We start from the raw sequence: 19,792 nt of genomic DNA, 5'->3' as shown, positions 1-19,792 counted from the left end.
TTTGAACTCTTTCCTACACCTAACAAAAATGTCTTATAAAATACATAGTCCCTTTTTCTCAGGAGCCTATACCATTTTTTGTTTCTCCTCATGCTAATATAAGGTGACAAGACTGAATCTACTATGTACACTGACTCCATTCTGTGTTTTCTGACTGCAACATATACAACAGCATGCTGAACAGAGAAAGGAGCAGAAAGAGAGCAACAGAACTGACACAGTGGCACTGGAGGCCCCTCACTAGGAGCCTGCTCACATAGGTTGTCATTGGGAAAAGAGAGGCATCCAAATAGACACAATAGCACGTAAGAACGGCCATATGGGGTCAGACCAAAGGTCCATCTAGCTCAGGGTCCTGTCTTCAGACAGTGGCCAATGCCAGGTGTCCCAGAGGGAATGAACAGAACAGGTAATCATCAAGTGATCCATCCACAATTGCCCATTCCCAGATTCTGGAAACAGAATCTAAGGACACCATCCCTGCCCATCCTGGCTAGTAGCCATTGATGGACCTATCCGCCACGAATTTATCTAGTTCTTTTTTTAAGGCTGCTATAGTCTTGGCCTCCACAACATCCTCTGGCAAGGAGGTCCACAGGTTGATTGTGCATTGTGAAGAAATACTTCTTTTGTTTGTTTTAAACCTGCTGCCTATTAATTTCATTTGGTGACCTCTAGGTTCTCATGTTATGAGAAGGAGTAAATAATACTTCCATATTTACTTTCTCCAATATGCCACCATTGCATTTTCATTCTGTATCTTTTTCAGAAGAATATTTTTGGTATTGGGAAGAAAAACAGGGTCCTCTTAGGTGAAAAGAATGGCTGCCTGATTAAGAGACAGGACTGGGGGTCAGGCAATCTAGGTTCTATCTTCATCCTCTGTGATAATGCGCAAGTCTATTCAGCATTCTATGCCTCACTTTTCCCCACCTGTCAAATGGAGATAACAATATTTCCCTACCTCACAGAGAGATTCTAAGGCATATTTAACTATGTCTGTAAAATGTGTTGAAATCTTTGGATGGGAGAGAAGCAAAAATACTTAATAATATTAATGCATGTCACCCCTAGGGATTATCTCAGTCTGCCTTATTCCCTAGATGACAAACTGCCCATGAAAGATTGACTTCACCAGACCAATTTTCCTAGAGATCTCTATCATGATGGGAAAGGAGAATGGGAAGTTCTTGGTCCAACTATTTTAAAGCATCTGGCTCACTCACTGTTTTTTCTTCTTCACTAGGACCTAAACTTACAACAACAGAAGCCATATGTATCTTTTTCCTGTGACTCTTAAATTTTCTCTCCTGGACTCACCTCCTCCAAAAGGTGCCCATATAACTCTGCGAATGGACTTCACCCAGTCCTCCATGTCATTCTGTGTGCTGGCCATAAGAAGGTATGTCTCATGATGAGCTGTCATCCGCTCTCGGTCTCCCCCTGCAAGAGAAGACAATCACATATAAACTCTATCCTTTCCAGCCCAGCCAAACTCCTGCCAGCCACCTACCACCAAACTGACTGCTGGAAGCTGCGACAATGTGTAAGGATCCGAGGGTGCAGGTCCTTGGTTTTAGCAGGCCTAGAACCCAGGAGTGTGCGGGGCTGAGGTCTCAGACATTCCTTACTGCCACCAAGGAAGACAGATGAAGCACCACCTCACTAATCTCAGATGGTCAGGCCCCACCGGAAGTCCTATCAGGACACCAAAGGCCTGGGGCACCTGATTGGCTTGCAGCCATTACTTAAGCAGCAGGGACCTGGGTGGGTTGTCTGAGCAATTGTGCAGGATCCCTGTGACAATTTTGTATTGGCTCAGGTGTTTTACCTATCTCCTATGATCTAGATCCAACCCTGTTCCTCGTTCCTGATCTGCTCCTGTCTCGCTCTTAGTTCCTGCCACATTCGTGTCCTCACTCCCAGGTCCTGCCTTGCCCCTGCTCCTTGCCTCATCTCTGGTTCCTACTCCCCTGCCTCATTCCTGACCATTGGCTCATCTCCTGGCTCCAACTCCGGCTCTGACCATTAGGCAAGACCACCTACGTCCTGGTTCCTAATACAGTAGTTTGCAGTATGCAGACCTAGATACCATAGTCTAGCTATGAAAGGCAGGAATATGTATCATCAGTCAATAGCATGAAAAGAAAGCTATTAAGTTCCAAAAAGAAAGCTAGAGGACAAATGTCATCTGTAAACAAAAAATCCCCATTACTGATCTGAGAAATCTTGCACCTGCGCTAATCTGTAATCTGATACAGTTATTGGACATTTTGCAGAAATTATTATACACCAAGACTGGAAGTAAATTGTGCTTTTTTAAAAGTATTGACAGCCACTCAATTTTTATGTTCAGGAACTAAAGATGTCATATTTGTAACAAGAACATTTGATGTACACAATTGGTGGTGTCATTTTAAAAGTGAGGCACAGTCATGCTAATAGTCAGGAATCCAATGGTGTACAGCACTGATTTTGAAGGTTCTGTTAGTGATCAAATGCAGAGGGAACACAAAAGTGTGGAGATAGCTTCAGGCATGCCCAATGCCTATTTAAATAACACGACTTCGGCCCATTGATAAGAGGAAGTTTTGATCCAGACCTCAGCTTTGCTGAAGTTCAGATTTTTAAGATCTGATGTTTTGATTTAATCTCTTCTCTACATTCCTATTTTAATATAAGGAATGAAGATCTGAACCATCATTATGGCACCATAGAATACTTGATTAGGAACATGCACAAGTTGATGGCAGAAGCCTGTGCATCCCCCAGTCCAGCTCTTTGGTCAGTGCTCCGTGCTTCAGTTCAGTAGGTGGAATCTGTTCCCCAGGTGATAGTGGTGAGGAGCAAAGCCATACAAAAATTAGTTTTCAGATATTTATAAAACTTTTAATTGAGCCATCTAAATGTGCACAGAGCCAAGTAAGTGAACATGTGAACTTATTGCTCTTGCTCCTGTCCTTCCTCGCCTCATTCTCTCCCTGTTATTTCACCCTCACCCTTTGGATCATGTCTAACACAAGACTGTCAGCTCTTTGGTGCATGGACTCTGGCTTTCTGTGTGTCCTGTAAAGAGCCTTGCACTTTTGGATACCGTAAAAATAATAAGATTGTTTCTTACTAGGCATTTCTCCAGGGCCTACAAAAATAGGGTCCTGATCTCAGCTGTGGCTTCTAGGCATGACTAATACAAATAAATAATAGTCTGTGATTTGGACTATATATAGTACATGAGTGTACATATGACCAAATTAAACCCAAGTGAATGCAGAGGCTAGATTTTCTTTTAGGATTCCTGGATAAAGATGAAGCACACTCAAGCTTCACTCTCAGGGAATACACTGTCACCAAAGCCTTCCATTAAATATGGAGTCTAATTGCAGCGATAAAATATAATACAAATATTACTCTTTATAAAGAGCACCCTTCCCCACCAAGGTGCTCTGAGTGCTGCACAATAATTTAAAATATAATGTACTTTAAAATGTCACAATGTCAGAGTAAACAGGAATTACTGAAAGAGGAGCAGAGCTCTGGAGAGGAACTGATATTTTATTTGAGAAAATGAATAGTCACAACATTTCATTTTTGATAATATTCTGAGTCACCAACCAAAAGCACAGGCACAAAATATGGACCTCCTCATTCTATATTGCTTTGCATCTTGTATGATTTACACAGCTGTACAGTGAGCACATTCTGCACACACTTTGCACTGATGGATACAACAACAGAAGATGCAAGGCAGTGGAAAATCAGGCCCTTTAACTGTTCCCTACAGTTTCCTTCCTTTTTCAGCATTAGTAATTTGGCTATCTGACAAAAAACGCCTTCCTTTTGGCCAGTCCCAGGGTAGTTAAAGCATGAGAAGGAACAGCTGTCATTCTTTCTCCTTCCCTCTTACTGACTCACACACACAGAGAGCATATGATGTGGTGAAGATTTTAAAGTTGCAAAGGACTGGAATAAGAAGATGCATTTTTGACCCATTAAAATACAACATGAGATGAGCACAGAAATGCCATTCTAAGCCTGAAGCATTAATTACTTATTTTGCCCAAAGGACGGTTTACAGAATGTACAGCAATATTCTGCTCTGTCACCAGTGCTCAGCCAGGAACAGCCCTGACACTGAATGCAAACGACAGCTGCTTCAATGTGTTCCCAGCTAGTGGAGAAAAAAAGTGATAAGCATATTGACCATTATTGCTGCTACCCACTTGGTACTCTATCCCTGAGAATGGTGCCAGTGTCTAGTTTTTGAGGTTGATTGTTATTTGGTTCTCCACTGTCAATCAAAGGATGTCAGTGCCTTATATTTATTACACAAGTAGACATTTAACTTGCAAATGCTAAACAGCAAAACCAAAACACAGAAACCATGCATCCGTCTGCTAGAATGTTCCAAAATTCCAGCTTTGCATCTGAACTCCCTTCAAGGGTACATGGTGTCCAGAGGCCGGAAACTGAATCCAAGGCCCCAAATTCAAGCTCACTTCTCCAGAGCCAAAATCAGGAGCCTTTATTTTTATTTTTTGGGTCTGATGCAAAAGTCCGTAAGGTCTCTTCTCATTCTGGCCTTCCCAGAGGATGTGGCCCAGAGAGTAGAAATCTTTCAAGAACAGCTAGTATGTTCCATCATTCAAAAGTCAGCAAATCTCATTGTATCAGCTGGTCCATGATATTTACTTAATCTGTGGCTGAAATCTCATGAGAATTAGGCATCATTACATGCAACCCCAAACACCAGTTCTGAATCTTTCTAAGAACTGACCCCAGCCCCAGCTGAGATTTAGAGCCGACCAGAACCACTTAGTCAAAATATATGGACTAGGTATTGAAAATGGAATATAATATATATCTCCTAGAGCTTTGTTACATGATTTAAACCAGGGGTAGGCAACCTATGGCACGCGTGCTGAAGTCGGGACTCGAGCTCATTTTCAGTGGCACTCGTGCTACCCGGATCCTGGCCATTGGTCCAAGGGGCTCTGCATTTTAATTTAATTTTAAATGAAGCTTCTTAAACATTTTAAAAACCTTATTTATTTTACATACAACAATAGTTTAGTTATATATTATAAACTTATAGAAAGAGACCTTCTAAAAATGTTAAAATGTATTATTGGCACGAGAAACCTTAAATTAGAGTGAATAAATGAAGACTCAGCACACCACTTCTGAAAGGTTTCCGACCCCTGATTTAAACAAAACTAACGTCTCCACCAAAACACCACATTGTATTACTCTGCACCTGATCATTGCAATGTATTTACAGAGAGATTTTCCTCCTGAAGAATTTAAAATATTTTACATTTCACCTAGCGCTGAAATTCAGCCATTTCTGCATTGGAACATATCTTGTGTTTAACAATGCACTGCAAAAACTACACAACAGTTTAGGACAGGAAGTGAAGTATGCATCTGAAAGGAGAAAGAGAGGGTGGGAAATTTCTTACGCATAGGCAGAATATAATCACCTGAATGGAATTTGAATTTCTTATTGTATTCGGTTTAGACTTGCATGTTTTTGTTTTATTTTGCTTGGTAATTTACTTTGTTTTGTCTGTTATTACTTGGAACCACTTAAATCATACTTTTTAAATTTAATTAAATCATCTTTACTTATTAATTAACCCAGAGCAAGTATTAATACCTGGGGGAGCAAACAGCTGTGCATCCCTCTCTATCAGTGTTATAGAGGTCAAACAATTTATGAGTTTAACTCATATAAGTTTTATATAGAGTAAAATGGATTTATTTGGGGTTTGGATCCCATCAGGAACTGTGTATCTGGGTGTTGGAGACAGGAACACTTCTTTGTCCCTGCCTGCAGGTATATGGGATCTTGGGGAGCAATTACCACACAGGTGGGGTGCAAAATAAACTTTATTAAGAAAATGCAAAAAACAGGGAAAATTCAATAGTGAGGGGTATGGGGTTTGTTAAGGTAAACAATTGGGGAGGGGTTTTTAGCAAATAGTATAGGGGTTTCAATAGTGGGTACATACAGTGGGGTACAATACAGCTGGTAACCAATTAACACTGAAGTATAAATGTAACAGGTAGCTAACAATTTCTATGTAAAGGTTGTGTCACAGCAGCATATAGCCAACTAACAATTATGGGTAAAATGTGTCACAGTAGTGTAAATGTAAAATGTGAGTGTGTTAGAGAGAAAAAAAAGGGTAATCAATGAGGTTTTATGCTAGACTTCAGTAATACAAGTGAGGTTTGGGGCAGCGGGAAGACAGACTTAACCACAATTATACAGACACAGCAAAATCTTATCTATGATCTAATTAACCAAGACTACACAAATTAGCAAAGTAACAGAACACAATGCAACAATATTTTTTAAACCTAACTTAAAGAGCACAATACAACAATTCTCTCAAACTCACTTAACCACAGCTATGCAAAATGAAATTACAACTTATCTAGACTAAGAACTGCTTCTAATAGGTGCACCTTAGCAGCAGTGGAGGGGGCTGCAAGCTGGCAGTCAGGAAGGCACAAGCTTAGCAGCAGCACAGGTTATTTTTAGCAGCAAAGTGCTGCGGAGTTTAAGAGAGGTTTAAGACACAGACCAAGTTAGCTGAGTCTGAGTGCTGGGAGACAGAGCCAGCAGCTAAAATAATAAAATAAAAGTATAGAGAGTTTCACAGGGTTCTACCAGCCCCAAAGGAAGCAGCAGAGGTAAAAGGAGCAAGATCATCGGAAGGCTAGGTACGGTCTCAATAATCAGGAGATCTCTCAGGCAGCAATTCGTTCTTCGTGGGGGGGGGGTTCAAAACAGGGGACGCTCAAAAATAAAACGAGACGCGGAGAAAGGACCCCCAGAAACCCCTGGCTGATCAGACCAGGCGCCATGCAGGAACCTTTCTGATCTTAGTTTTAAAAATGTCTGTTTTAAAGCAAACCAGCAGTTTCCTCGGACTTCTGATTGCTCTTCTTGTACAGGAAGAAGAGAGGCAGGGAAAATCTAGGGTGAGCACAGAGACATGTCTGGCAGAGTCCTGTCCAGTAGTGATTCAAGCACATGAGCCTATGACTCTGCCCAAAGATCTTTAAACACAATAAGTTTGAGCTCTGGAATTGCCTACCCTACACCAAGCCCGGTTTAACAAGGTGATAAACAGGACTAACCTTTGAACAGGGCAGTGGGTCCCACTTAGCACAAGTGGCCATCCCTTTGAGAAAGGCAATGGCTCATAGAGTAAACAACTGAGGCCCTCCCTTTGAGAAGGGCAGTGGCCCTGGTAAACAACTTAACAGCCAGGGAAGGGGCGGCCACAGGAGGAGAACAAAATGGAGCATGGGGACAGCTGTAAGAAAAGAAAATGGAATAGGGGGATTGCTGTAACAGACATTCTTAAGTTGTTTTCAGTTAAGCCTGCAGCTTTTGAGGGACGTGGTTCAGACCTGGCTCTGTGTTTGTAACAGGCTAGCGTGTCTGGCACAACCAGGCAAGGTACTGAAGTCCCAAGCTGCCAGAGACGGGCTTAGAGGTAGTCTCAGCATATCAGGTGACAGTCCTAAGTGGGTTTCTGTGACCCAACCCATCACACATGTGACTAACACAAAAGCCTGCACATTTTGGAGGCTAATAGTGATTTCCTTGCAGTGGTGACATTGTAAAGGTATGGATAGCTGCCATGACTGAAGGGTGGACTCTTATGTGTGATCCATCAGTCTTTTCAGTTTTCTTTTAATGGCCTATACATTCCACTATGGCAGATCATATGCCATTTAAAGAATAATTATTTTATGTCAAATTAGAGGATCTACACACTATAAACTGGATTAGTGCCAGATAGTTCATTTACACCATTCCAGAGTAGCACTCCAAACAACAGACTTGATTAAATATCCATTTAGCTAACATACAATTAATCTGTGTTTGTTTAACTTCATAATGAAGGAAAGCATAAGATATCCTTGGTCAGATGTTCAGCTAGAGAAAATCAGCAAAGATTCACTGAGCTCAAAGGAGTTTACACCAGTTGAGGATCTGGTGCATTCTTTGTGTGCTGCAATATTTTATGCTTATCTTCCCTGTGAATAAATTATTATTTATATAGTGCTACAAGTCTGCATAATGCTTTGAAAAAGATATTTGCGAATACACTGGCATTTATTTGTTTCATGTAGGTTTGTAAATGCTGGTTTATGTAGAAACAATATTTAAAATACAGGTAAACCCTGATAATCTGAACAGCTCAGAAGTTATATCTAAAATTCAGAAAATAAGAATTTCAGATCATAGGTATTTGGACAAACAAAATTATGGTTACACAGGACACTTCCAACTTTTCAATAATCCAATTTTATCCATATAAAGATTTTTAGAGTTGCTGAGCAACCACAGGTCCTAATTATTTCAAGAGAAGTTTCAGGGGATCAGCACCTCTGAAAACACCCAATATTAGGCACCCAAATTTTGAAAATGGTGCCTTATACTAACAAATCACAAAGGTTGCACATGCACCCTTAACTCTGCCACTGGCACCCTTTACTCTGTTCATTATACATGATTGCATAGAGCCCAATTATGCCTTTATAGCACAATCTCTCACTGAGCTCAGATTGGAAGCACAAAAGTTGCACAATCATTTCAAAGGCTGCAGCTTATTCATCTCTCCAGGGCCTGGTAAAGGTGGACAGGGTGGGAAACAGCAGCCGTGCCCATTATCCTCTCTCTCCTCCCTGGCAGGGGAGGGAGCAGAACTCTGTGCTTCCCTGACTACAGAGACTGGCCCTTGTCCACTCAGGGGAAAGCTGCAGTTTGCACAACCATCATACACATCCCATTCCTTCGCAGGCCTGTGCCAGGACCAGGGCTAGTCTGGCCCATACTGTTTCTTAAAGATATACTGTATCATCATGCCTTTTCCAACCCTTAGTATTCTCTTTTTTGGATTGAATCAGAGTCAGATTTATTAAAGCAATCTAGAATTTCAACTTGGAATGGAAAAGGTGAAATTGCCCTACCCTATGTTCAGTCCTGTATCTCGAACAGATTAGATTGCCTCCCCTCTCTTTCCATTAGCAATGACTTATGGGTTTTCCCTTCTGGCCCATTCACTGGCTGTGTAAATAGTAAATAAAAAATGCTACTGTGCTTCTTGATCAAGTCTGCCTGTGATCACTCGAACCCATGCTGGGCGCAGCTTTGTGCAGTGAGCTGGTGCTGCTTGGATCTGAGCTAGGCAGAATATTTTAGGAACTTCTGCCAGCTAACAGGAAAAAAAACCCAACACACATAATTAAAATCAGGAGAGATATGATTCCTGGAGGGACAGGAAATGGGACAGCCTTTATTTGCTTACTCAACATTGCACTATATCCTTTGAAAAAAATGAAGAGATGCTTAGTGAATTTAATGGGTGGTTGATTCCTGAAATATCAACCTAAACAGCTTTCCTGCATTTTCCCCACTGTCAAGTAAACATGGGAAGTACATAAAATTCTCATCCAACCAAGTAAACCAGGACTTTATCAGATAATACATTCTTGTTCGTTGTACTGTCTCTTTGTCTCTCCCCCACCCACAAATGAGCAAACTTTCAGGGGACCAGGCCTTGTTTATGCTCTATTTGAACTGCATCACCTTTCTTCTACTCAAAGTGCTAATCAAGCTGAATTCACCTTGAAAGACACCCTCAGTTTTCTGCTCAATAGCATCTTGGATTTATTGCTAACTGTAGTTCTTTGCTTCTTGCAAATGGAATACAAGGGGATTGATCTCCACCATTTTTAAAAGAGAATTTCCCCCCAGGAGAAACATCAAAACTAGGATTAACATGACTTCTTTTTTTTAACTAAAAATAACATGACCAACCTCAAAAATATATTCCACATTCTAATAGAAAAATGTTGGAGCCATTTGTAAGGTGAAGTTGTTTCCTATTTTCTGTGCATTTCTTTCAGTTTAAAAGCCTAAAACAGAGTTTTGAAAATGGAGATGTTAGAGACAGCTGAGAATTAAGGGTGATATAGCTGGATTCTGTGCCAACCCCCACACTTTAGGCTACTTATTATCACCAAATTTTAGGTTTCTGAAGAAAATACAGAATAATAATTGTAGCCTTTAATGTTTCTCATATGAGCATCTATGCACTGGATTTTGTCCATATATAGGCATTCATATGGGAGCTGCTGGGTGCTCAGCAACTTTGAATATCAAGCTATTTATTTAGAGGCCTAACTTTAGACACTAATCTTTTAAAATCTTGCCTCTACACACTTCCCTCCATCCCCTCCCTCCATTTATATTGTATTTTTGGCCTTGAGATCCCATCTGTCTTTCAATTAGCTTTGGCCTTAATGTGCCTCAGGACTTTCTTCCAGCTAAGGCTCATCACTTCTGTATGTATGTGTTGATTAATGCCCATCTTTTCTTCCTCATTTCCTTCCATATCACCTGAAGTCTGCTGATTCATCCATACTCCACCACAGAAGGAGTGTCTAGTTTTGTACCAATCTTTCTTTACAGAAGATACTGCTCAACACAAATAGCTAGATAGTCAACAGGTTCTATGCATCTCCCTGTTGGTAATTTGTTTAGCTCTTCAGAGTCTGAGCCTTTTGAAAATGTCACGTGGAAAATGTGTCTCGTGTTTTTCCCTTTGTTCCATATGGCAGCCACTCCTTACTCTATACAGAATGCAAAGATAACGGTTGTTTACCAGTTCAGGTCTCTGATTAACTGATCTCAATACCAAAATAACTGATAGCCATGACAGGAATTCATGGCTCACTTTTCAGTCCATTTTGTTTACTTCTCCTTGAATCTTCCCCTCTGCTGCAAATGAGCTTCCCAGAAAAATACAGTATTTCATCTCTGATTTTTCTGGATATGCAAGCTTCTGTTTCTTTCTTCCTTCTCTCTTTGTCCTAGGGCGACCAGACAGTAAGTGTGAAAAATCAGGACAGGAGGTGGGGCGTAATAAGAGCCTGTATGAGAAAAAGACCCAAAAATTGGGACTGTTCTTATAAAATTGGGACATCTGGTCACCCCACTTTGTCCTTCATCAGCTTTGATTTTACAGCATTTATATTCATGCTCATTGGTCTGGACCATAAATCACCTCTTTATGTTATAGAAGTTACCAGATTAGAGTACAAGAATGTCACTGCAAAGTCAAGACCAATGATCTCTTCCCCTTTATTCTAATGTAGTTCCAAGATTTTTTAAAATAATCCAATGCACAAAGCAGAGGTAACACTTATGACCTCAGCACTGATTTCACACCAATCTACAATAGTTTAACCACAGCAACTTGACATGACACACTGATTATGTACTAATGAAAACTAGTTTAGCCATGATTGTGTTCAGGGGCGGCTTCAGGCCCCAGCACGCCAAGCGCATGCTTGGGGCGGCATGTCGCAGGGGGCGCTGTGCCGGTTGCCGGGAGGGCGCCAGGTAGCTCCGGTGGACCTCCAGCAGGCGTGCCTGCGGAGGGTCCACTGGTCCCGCGGCTTCAGTGGAGCATTCGCAGGCACGTCTGCGGGAGGTCCATCGGAGCCACGGGACCGGCGACCAGCACAGCGCCCCCCACAGCGTGCCGCTGTGCTTGGGGCGGCAAAACGGCTAGAGCTGCCCCTGATTGTGTTTGTTCACTGGGTGATGACACTGCAAACTAAGGTTGTCATCTACACTACAAATATAAGCAAGTCGGGTGACCCATTTACAACAGATGGTCTCATCAACACTGTGAATTTTAATTCTGTTGTAAAATGGGAATTGCCAGACTGAATCAAGCCCAAGGTCCATTTGTCCTGTATCCTGTCTGTAACAGTGCCATTTTGGAGGAAGGTGTAAGACCCTCCTAAGAAGGCAGATGTGGGACAATCTGTTCCCAACATTAGATCTCATCTTGATCCCCAATAGTTAGAGATTGGCTCAAGTCCTATAGAATTAATTATCCCAGCTGCAGGGAAGACAAAGTCTAAATTAAAGATCTTTCCTTAGAGCAGGCTAGGCTGAGCCATTCAGATGTGTCTCAGGTAAACCATGGCTGAAAGAACAGAGACAGATTGCTACTCCAAATTTATGGTGTTTTTGAATCACTTGAGAGACAGACAAAGATGAGTCCTTGCAGTAGGTGTTTGGGGGAGAGACAGGGGGAGGGAATGAGACTTAAGTTTTGCACAGAAGTTGTGATTGAGCTGTGTGATTTTATTGGAGCTATTAATTCAGTTTTAATGCTTGGCTAATACTTTTGTTGTTTTGCCCATCTTTGATCCAAGCACTATCAGGAATTATGTGGATCCTGTAAATTAAAGTACACTGCAAAAATATATCTGCCCTCAGTTTGTATCCACTCACTTCTCTCTCACCAAACAATCATCCCACTCCAGAAGGCCAAACCCTTCTTGCCCACTCAGAGGTTGGAAAAAATGAAAACCATAAGTAAAATATATATATGTGGAAAGCTGTCAATTAACAGAAGCCCTGGCACAACTGCTGAGATTGACCTTATTTATTTTTTCATTACTTCTCATGAGAAACAGACCTGCCCAGTGTAACATCTGTGCAGTAACAGTAGTTTTAATTTTCCCTACCACTCCCCTTTATCTTAGTGCTTGTAATGCCTCCCCAGAGCACATCTTTTCTAAGTACATTATATTTTAAATACTTTTACATGTAGCCTAATACTATCCCAAGATTTCCTTTCACTTGACTAACTTAAAAAAGAAACATTTTTGATCTCATACCTTGTAAACTTCTACTAACTTTTCTACTTATTAGTAGCCAAATACAGAGAAAGTCTTATTGTAACAATCGGGGACTCCGTATTTGGCTACTAATAAGTAGAAAAGTTAGTAGAAGTTTACAAGGTACGAGATCAGAGGCAAGAAATAGTTCACTATGTGTATAAATCCTATAGGACGTGGAAGGGTTTCTGTAGTTGTGTTTCAGAAATGTGTCAGGAGGAAGCAATGCTGTGAAAAAGTGGAGCTGTGAAGGCAGAAAGATACAGACAAAGCCAAGAGAGAGTCTTGGACCAACCTGGGGAGGTGACAATGGATCTGAGAGGCTGTGAAGAACTGAGGAAACAAAAGCTGGAGAGAATTGGGGAACATGAGATAACATTGGAAGGGCCTGGGATTTGAGATAAAGTATCAGAGGCACCAGAGAGGCAAGCAAAACAGAAAAACAGCAAACAAAGCTGCCTGGAGGACTTAAGGGCTCAATCCTGCAACTCCTGGAGGTGCTAAGTGTCTTCATCTCTCACTGATTTCAGAGGGAATTGAGAACACTCATCATCAGTATTGTCAACCTCAAACATTAAAACTTCAGAGTCAAGCCCTTAAAAATTTGGAGAATGACTTAAAAATAATGAGATTTTTAGTCAGAATAAATTTTGAGTTCTCCTTATGTGCTTTGTGGTTTTGAGCCTTGAGGATTCATATTTTCAACCTTTTCTCCATAAACATGTGGGCAGAAACTTTCATAAAACAAGCAAGCTTAGGGTCTCATGAAATCATCTGGCTCCAGGAGATGGAGCTTTAAGAAAAACTCCAAATATTGCAAGGCTTGTGCTAAAATGAGAATTGTCAATGCTGCAGCACCATATAGTATCCAGCCCTGAGACAGAGAGTGAAAGTAAGTTGCTAAGATCAAAGCCTGGAGTAGTAGAAGAAAGCCCGAAAAGAAAGCACTGAATATGAGGAGGCAGGCACTAGAAGAGCAGTGGTGACCTACTAAGCATAGAGGGCCAGGTAAAGGACCCAAGGAGCTCACAAAATGGGGAAAAGTAAAGATTGCTCATTTGTCACATCTAGCTATTTCTAAGTATAACTTGCCTTTTCATTGCAATAAATATTCACCTAATTTTGTACACTAAACTTTCCCTTTAAATGACACAGACCGTGTGACTTGTGGTGAACTCCTGTAACTATATCACCTTGTGCTGAGATGGTGTCTGATCTCATAAACCACAAAAGGTCAGACCTACTTAGATTCTGGGCTGGGACACCTCAATGGAGAACCTAGGCTGTTCCAAAAAGTGGAGCAGACTGGAGAGCTGGGTGGAAAATTAAAGATACAGTATTCCATGAATTCTGCATCTTTCTGTTATTCGTGAACAGATTACAATTTTCTCAAAATCTGCCATTCAATTTTCACTAATAAATCTTGGTCTGCAACTCATTCACTGCAGTTTACTGAAAGTAATTTGCTTATCAATATTGAACTGTTCTGACTGAATCCACAGGTCACATGATGCATTTCTATTCCCTGAGCACAACTCTCAGGAACAGGTTTCTGGTGCAATACTTGTGCCTTGGGTCTTTTAACTTTCCCTGTCTCTGAATATTCTGCAATACTCACATAAAATCTGAGTTTTCCTCTGTGGGCCTGACTCACCTTTGTGTTGTTCCAGTTTTAAGTCAGCAGTGTAAAACTGGAGTATCTCAAGGTTAAATCAGGCCATATATATAGTTTTCCTTTCCCTCCCCAAAAAACTGAGCACTTGAGGATCTTTGGATAAAAGCTGAGAAGTCTGTGATTCTAAGGGAAGAATCGGAAATTCTGCTCTGCTGCAGCTGAATTGTTCAGGTCAAGCTACAATGACCTACAGCTCCCCCCCTTAAGTTTGTAAATGTTCCTCAATAATAACTGAAAACAAGGGACTATTTACTAACACGTCTACACTTATACATATGCGTGTGTGGGGAGGAAACAGCAAGCAAGATACCAAGAATCTGAGGTGTATGTGGAGCAGACTTTACTATGGACAGTGTTTTGTATATCTTCATGACTACATCGAATGGGTACTGCAGTGGTAGGCATCTTTGAATGCTGTTCAATAGACAAATCCATCTAGAGAGAGCCAGATGCTATAAAACATCAATAATTATTGTTACTATTTCATTTCTAAGCATTTTCAAAAGCTGTACCCCAAAATTAGGAAATACTTCTTGTTATTTATTCTTTTCCAAGTCTCAGCTGGTATGAGATTCTGCTGCTAGTATTCAGTCTTGCCAGCTACTATTCAGCATTTGCCTCTATAGCAAAAAGAATATCACAGAGTAGGGGGAGGAATGAATGAAAGTCACAGCTGTGCTTTCTGAATATTGACTTACCAGTGGTGGTGACTCTGAATGTAATATTTACAACTGGGTTTTGGACAGTCTGTTATTCTGAGTTCCATTAAACTGAATTACCTCTAAATCCTTGATGACAGATAAGAGATTGGGCTGAGACAGATACACAAATTATAACTTCAGTTATCTTCATCAGAATCACCGTGTTATTTACTTGACTCCTGCTCAGATCTCAGTGCATTTTATCAGTCACAAGGCAATAAGCAAATAGAGACAGCCAATGTATAAGCCAAACTAACTTCAACCTAGTGTATTACTAACATCATTGCCAGCAAGAACACTGGTTTCAACAGGGACAGTTTCTAACCAATTTACTGTTTTACCCAGTCACTGTGTCAGCTACATATTTCTTTGGATGCAGCACTAATAAACCTCATAGAACAAGAATTATTAAAATTATTGTTACTATGGTAAAGGCACAGACCTTTAAAGACCTGCAGTTGTACTATGACAAATGTTTACTCTTCAGATTCATAGCATCCAAGCTGTTCTTTTGTATTAGTAATCCTGAGCAACAGTCCTCTGCATTAGAGATGCTGTAATTTCATGTGAGCACGCATGGAGTAGTCTAGCGTAAGTGCCTACATGACAAAAGTCTCGTAATAGCAGTTCATTCCCTACTGGGCATTACACTCCATCACGATTTGCCATTCACAGCCTGTTTGGGAAACAGCCAGATACTCGAAACAGGAGAGGGAATTGTAAGCATGCATGAAGCTGTGAAGTGACTGCCATTAGACCCCTCACACTAAGGTCTGATTCAGGAATCATTTGGAAATGGATCTGTAACACATAGTGAATAACCTATACTGGTAGCCTCCTACTTAGGTACAATGGTTATAGCTAGGGTGACGAGATGTCCCAATTTTATAGGGACAGTCCCGATATTTGGGGCTTTTTTAAATATGGGCTACTATTACCCCCACCCCCTGCCCCGATTTTTCACATTTGCTGTCTGGACACCCTAGTTATACCTGCAGTCCTGACTCCCCATAATGAATTATAGAATAAGATAATAACAACAAGGCTTTAATTATAAGGCAGCACAGCCACATATCAAGATGCTCAGGGTACCGCATAAGCAGTTATGACAAGCCATTAGCAACGGATAGATAAAAACACTGGAACTGTGTTAATAAATCAGAACAAGTAGGGTTGGGGCAGCGGGTTGGGGGTGTGGGAGAGGGTTAGGGGTGCAGAGTCCCGGTGACGTTTACCGCAACTCCTGAGAGGCAGCCACCAGGTACCTGCAGTCCCTAGATGTATGGGTGGCCAGAGAAGTTCTGCATGCTGCCCCTGCCCTCAGAGCCGGCTCTGCAGTACCCATTGGCCAGGACCCAGGACCAGTGGGAGCTGCAGGGGTGTGAGTGCAGTGCGTGGAGCCTCCCTGTCCGCCAATGCAGCTAGGGGCTGCAGGGTCCTGCAGCCAGAACCGTTCCTTGAGTAGGGCAAAATGGGGCGACCACCCAGGCCCCACACTTTGGGAGGCCCCGCGCTTTGATAAAATCAGGGCTATCTCGATATTTAGCACTTTGTACCATGCCCTGACCTATGTACGACCAGGATGTCATTTGCCCCAATATTCAGGTGAGGAGGTGGGTGGGGAGGTAGGGTGGGGCGTGGGCAAGGTGAGGAGTCAAACAGGAGGCAAGTGGCAGGAAGGCTGGTGGGCGAGCAGGGAGGAGAGCGGTGGCTGGGTAGACGGGGGGAGCGGGGAAGAGGGTGTACCAGATGGACGGCGAGGAGACTAGCAGGGAGGCAAACAGTGGGCAGGTGGATGAGGAGGTAAATGGCAGGCGGGTTGGTGGCTGGTGAAGAGGCAAGTAGCAGACGGGTGGGTGGACGGCAAGGGGACTAGCAGGGAGGCTAATTTGTCCTGGGTCCCTCACCCCACTAGGGACAGCCCTGCCTGCAGCTGCTTCTGGGAGCCTTGTGGACTCGAGCAGGCAGGAAGCTTGCCTCAGCCCTGGGCCCCTGCTGCATCGCGGACTGCCCTTTTAACAGCCTAGTCAGCAGTGCCGACTGGAGTCACTAGGGTCCCTTTTCAACCGAGGGTTCTGGTTGAAAACTGGACACCTGGCAACCCTACTTGTTCTGTTCGGACTCTTCCTTGTTTCTCTCCTCTTCTGTGAGACCCTGCTATTGCCACTACACTTGACTCGGTCCTATCTTTTTCTCTCCTAGCGCCATTCCCAAACATAGAAACTTCCTCTTCCAACACTCCATCTCTCTTTTACTTAAAGAGACAAAACCCAAACCATTCTATTTACTATTTTGATACAGCATATATTAAAAGGCCATCACTCCATATGTTCCTCATTACAGGTCTATATTTAACAAGCCCATAGGGCAATGGCACACATCATTGCTTTTCTGGTTAATCAGTGTCTCAAACAGCTCAGAGGTACTCTTGTTTGTCACTCTGAAAAACTCTTGCTGGGAGGCTGAAAACTTTTACTAGTGTTGTGAAAAGGCTTGCAATGCATAACTGGATTCAATTTAATTGAATTTCATAGTTCTGCTGTTCTACTGATAGGATTTTCAGACATTTTCAGAACATTTTACAAAGTTTTCTATGTGCACTAATGATTTCCCTTTCTGCTTATGCTAGATTTGTGTGAAACTACACTGGATTTTTTTTTATTGATTGTCCAATCTTTTTGTTTTTTTAAACCTGCAGCTTTACCTACAATTCCCTTCCTTCTCTCCCACAGTCAGAGAGAAGCTGAGCTCACAACAGCAAGTAGAGATTTCAAAAACTCAATTTCAATCAGTTAACTCATAACCTTAAATAAATCAGATTTCTTCAAAGCTCTGATGGCAAAGATCCTCTAACAGAATCCAGCAAAATATCTTAACGTTAACATGAAGCCTAAGAGACAACATCACAGCAAATTGTTTACGAAAACTGTTTGCTATAAACATTATATTGCACCCAGTATTAATCAAGTGTTACAGTTACTGTAGGACAACAGAGAAGAGACCCAGTGGAAGCAAAAAAGAACAAGATTGGCTCAAGACAACTGGTCTTTCAATCACGTCTGTTGTGATGGAGAGAATCACAGCACATTAAATCAATCAAGTCAGCATAGCCAAAACCAGACCCATTTTTCTAAATTCTCATCCTGAACTTTCAGGATTGGAAGAAATGGCACCAGTTACAGCCCAAGCATTTTAGTCACAGTTATCTATCTAGGTACTCATATGGCCCCATCACTGTACCACAGTATATGGGCATCTGCCAAGTATTTAAAAATAAAACCAACAACCATCTCTCTCTTGCTTCCAAGTCTATGGAAGAAATCCCTTTGTTGCTACCCTTCAACAATAATATATGCACATGCTCTATATTGAGAAAAAGATGACTCAAAGATCCAGTATTACCAAGCATTATGATTTAGACCAGGGGTAGGCAACCTATGGCACGCGAGCCGAAGGTGGCACATGAGCTGATTTTCAGTGGCTCTCACATTGCCCGGGTCCTGGCCACCGGTCCAGGGGGCTCTGAATTTTAATTTAATTTTAAATGAAGCTTCGTAAACATTTTAAAAACCTAATTTACTTTACATACAACGATAGTTTAGTTATGTATTATAGACATAGAAAAAGAACGTCTAAAAACGTTAAAATGTATGACTGGCACACGAAAGCTTAAATTAGAGTGAATAAATGAAGACTCGACACACCACTTCTGAAAGGTTGCGGACCCCTGATTTAGACCCTCCCAAAATAATGAAACTAACTTAAAAAAGATATACGATAGTATACATTTTGGATACTTTTGATTTGCCTTCTGCTATTTTAACCACTCAGGTACACTTAGGTTATATTTTCAAGCTTTTGTCTGCAACTGCGAGGGCTAGAAATTTACTTTTCTAAAAAATGAGATGTTCGTAGAAATATATGAGCTGGATAAAAAATGCAAAACTCGTGATAAAAATCATGAGCATCGACAACACTGAAGATATGAAATGTGAGCATGGGAGGCCTATGGTAATTCCTAGCTCTGGAACAAATGAGTTTCTTAATCTAGGTTCTGCTCCTTTGAAGTTTGTGTCATAAAATCATCCTCTGATGGTCCACAGTTTCCTGGTTCCAATGGAATGTAGCTATTGCATGAGGTTATGATGGGAAAGGCCATCTCTTAGGTAGATGGGGAAATCCCATGGAAGATCAGGACAGAAGACTTGACTTCAAAGGGGAGCCAGTGCAGAGAAAGAAACACAGCATGGTATGCTCAAAGCAATCTGTATTGCTCAATAGACTGGCTACTGTGTGTTCTACTAGTTGGAGATTCTTTAGGACAAGATGTTTCATGTCTATGTATGAGTTGCAATAATCAAGCTGAGAGTGGATCTCTGTGCCTAGGTTTGGCACCCTCTAATGGCCAGTTGCAGTCTCAATAGGGTGTCTTTTCTTGCTACTTGAGTATTCAATAGCAATGACGGATCCAAAAGAATGTCAAGGAAGCAGTTAAATTTACCAAAATGAGGGCAGGTGCCCCCAATAGTGGGGAATTATATAGAGGAGGTAGCATCTCCTGAGCACTGGAGTTTGATTATACAAGAGAAGGATTATAGATTTTTTTTTAAAAAAATGCTATTATGTTTATCAGTTAGAAACAGGTCCCGATTGAATTGTCCAATCTACCCAGCGGATAACTTGTGACTAT

General features: G+C 41.6%; 1 protein-coding gene across 4 annotated transcripts in view; it reads right to left on the bottom strand.

Moving 5' to 3' along the window:
* ARHGAP24 (Rho GTPase activating protein 24) overlaps positions 1-19,792 on the bottom strand; it is a 367,683-nt gene that overhangs the window by 45,843 nt on the left and 302,048 nt on the right. For all 4 annotated transcript variants that reach the window (XM_075066121.1, XM_075066122.1, XM_075066123.1 and 1 more), the window contains one exon: positions 1,321-1,443. In XM_075066121.1, coding sequence (XP_074922222.1) covers positions 1,321-1,443 — 123 coding nt within the window. The remainder of the gene's footprint in view (positions 1-1,320; positions 1,444-19,792) is intronic.

This window comes from Chelonoidis abingdonii, chromosome 5 (assembly GCF_003597395.2).
Source record: "Chelonoidis abingdonii isolate Lonesome George chromosome 5, CheloAbing_2.0, whole genome shotgun sequence".
NCBI lineage: Eukaryota > Metazoa > Chordata > Testudines > Testudinidae > Chelonoidis > Chelonoidis abingdonii.
Note: the sequence above shows the minus strand (reverse complement) of the source record. Positions and strands in the feature narration are given on the sequence as shown.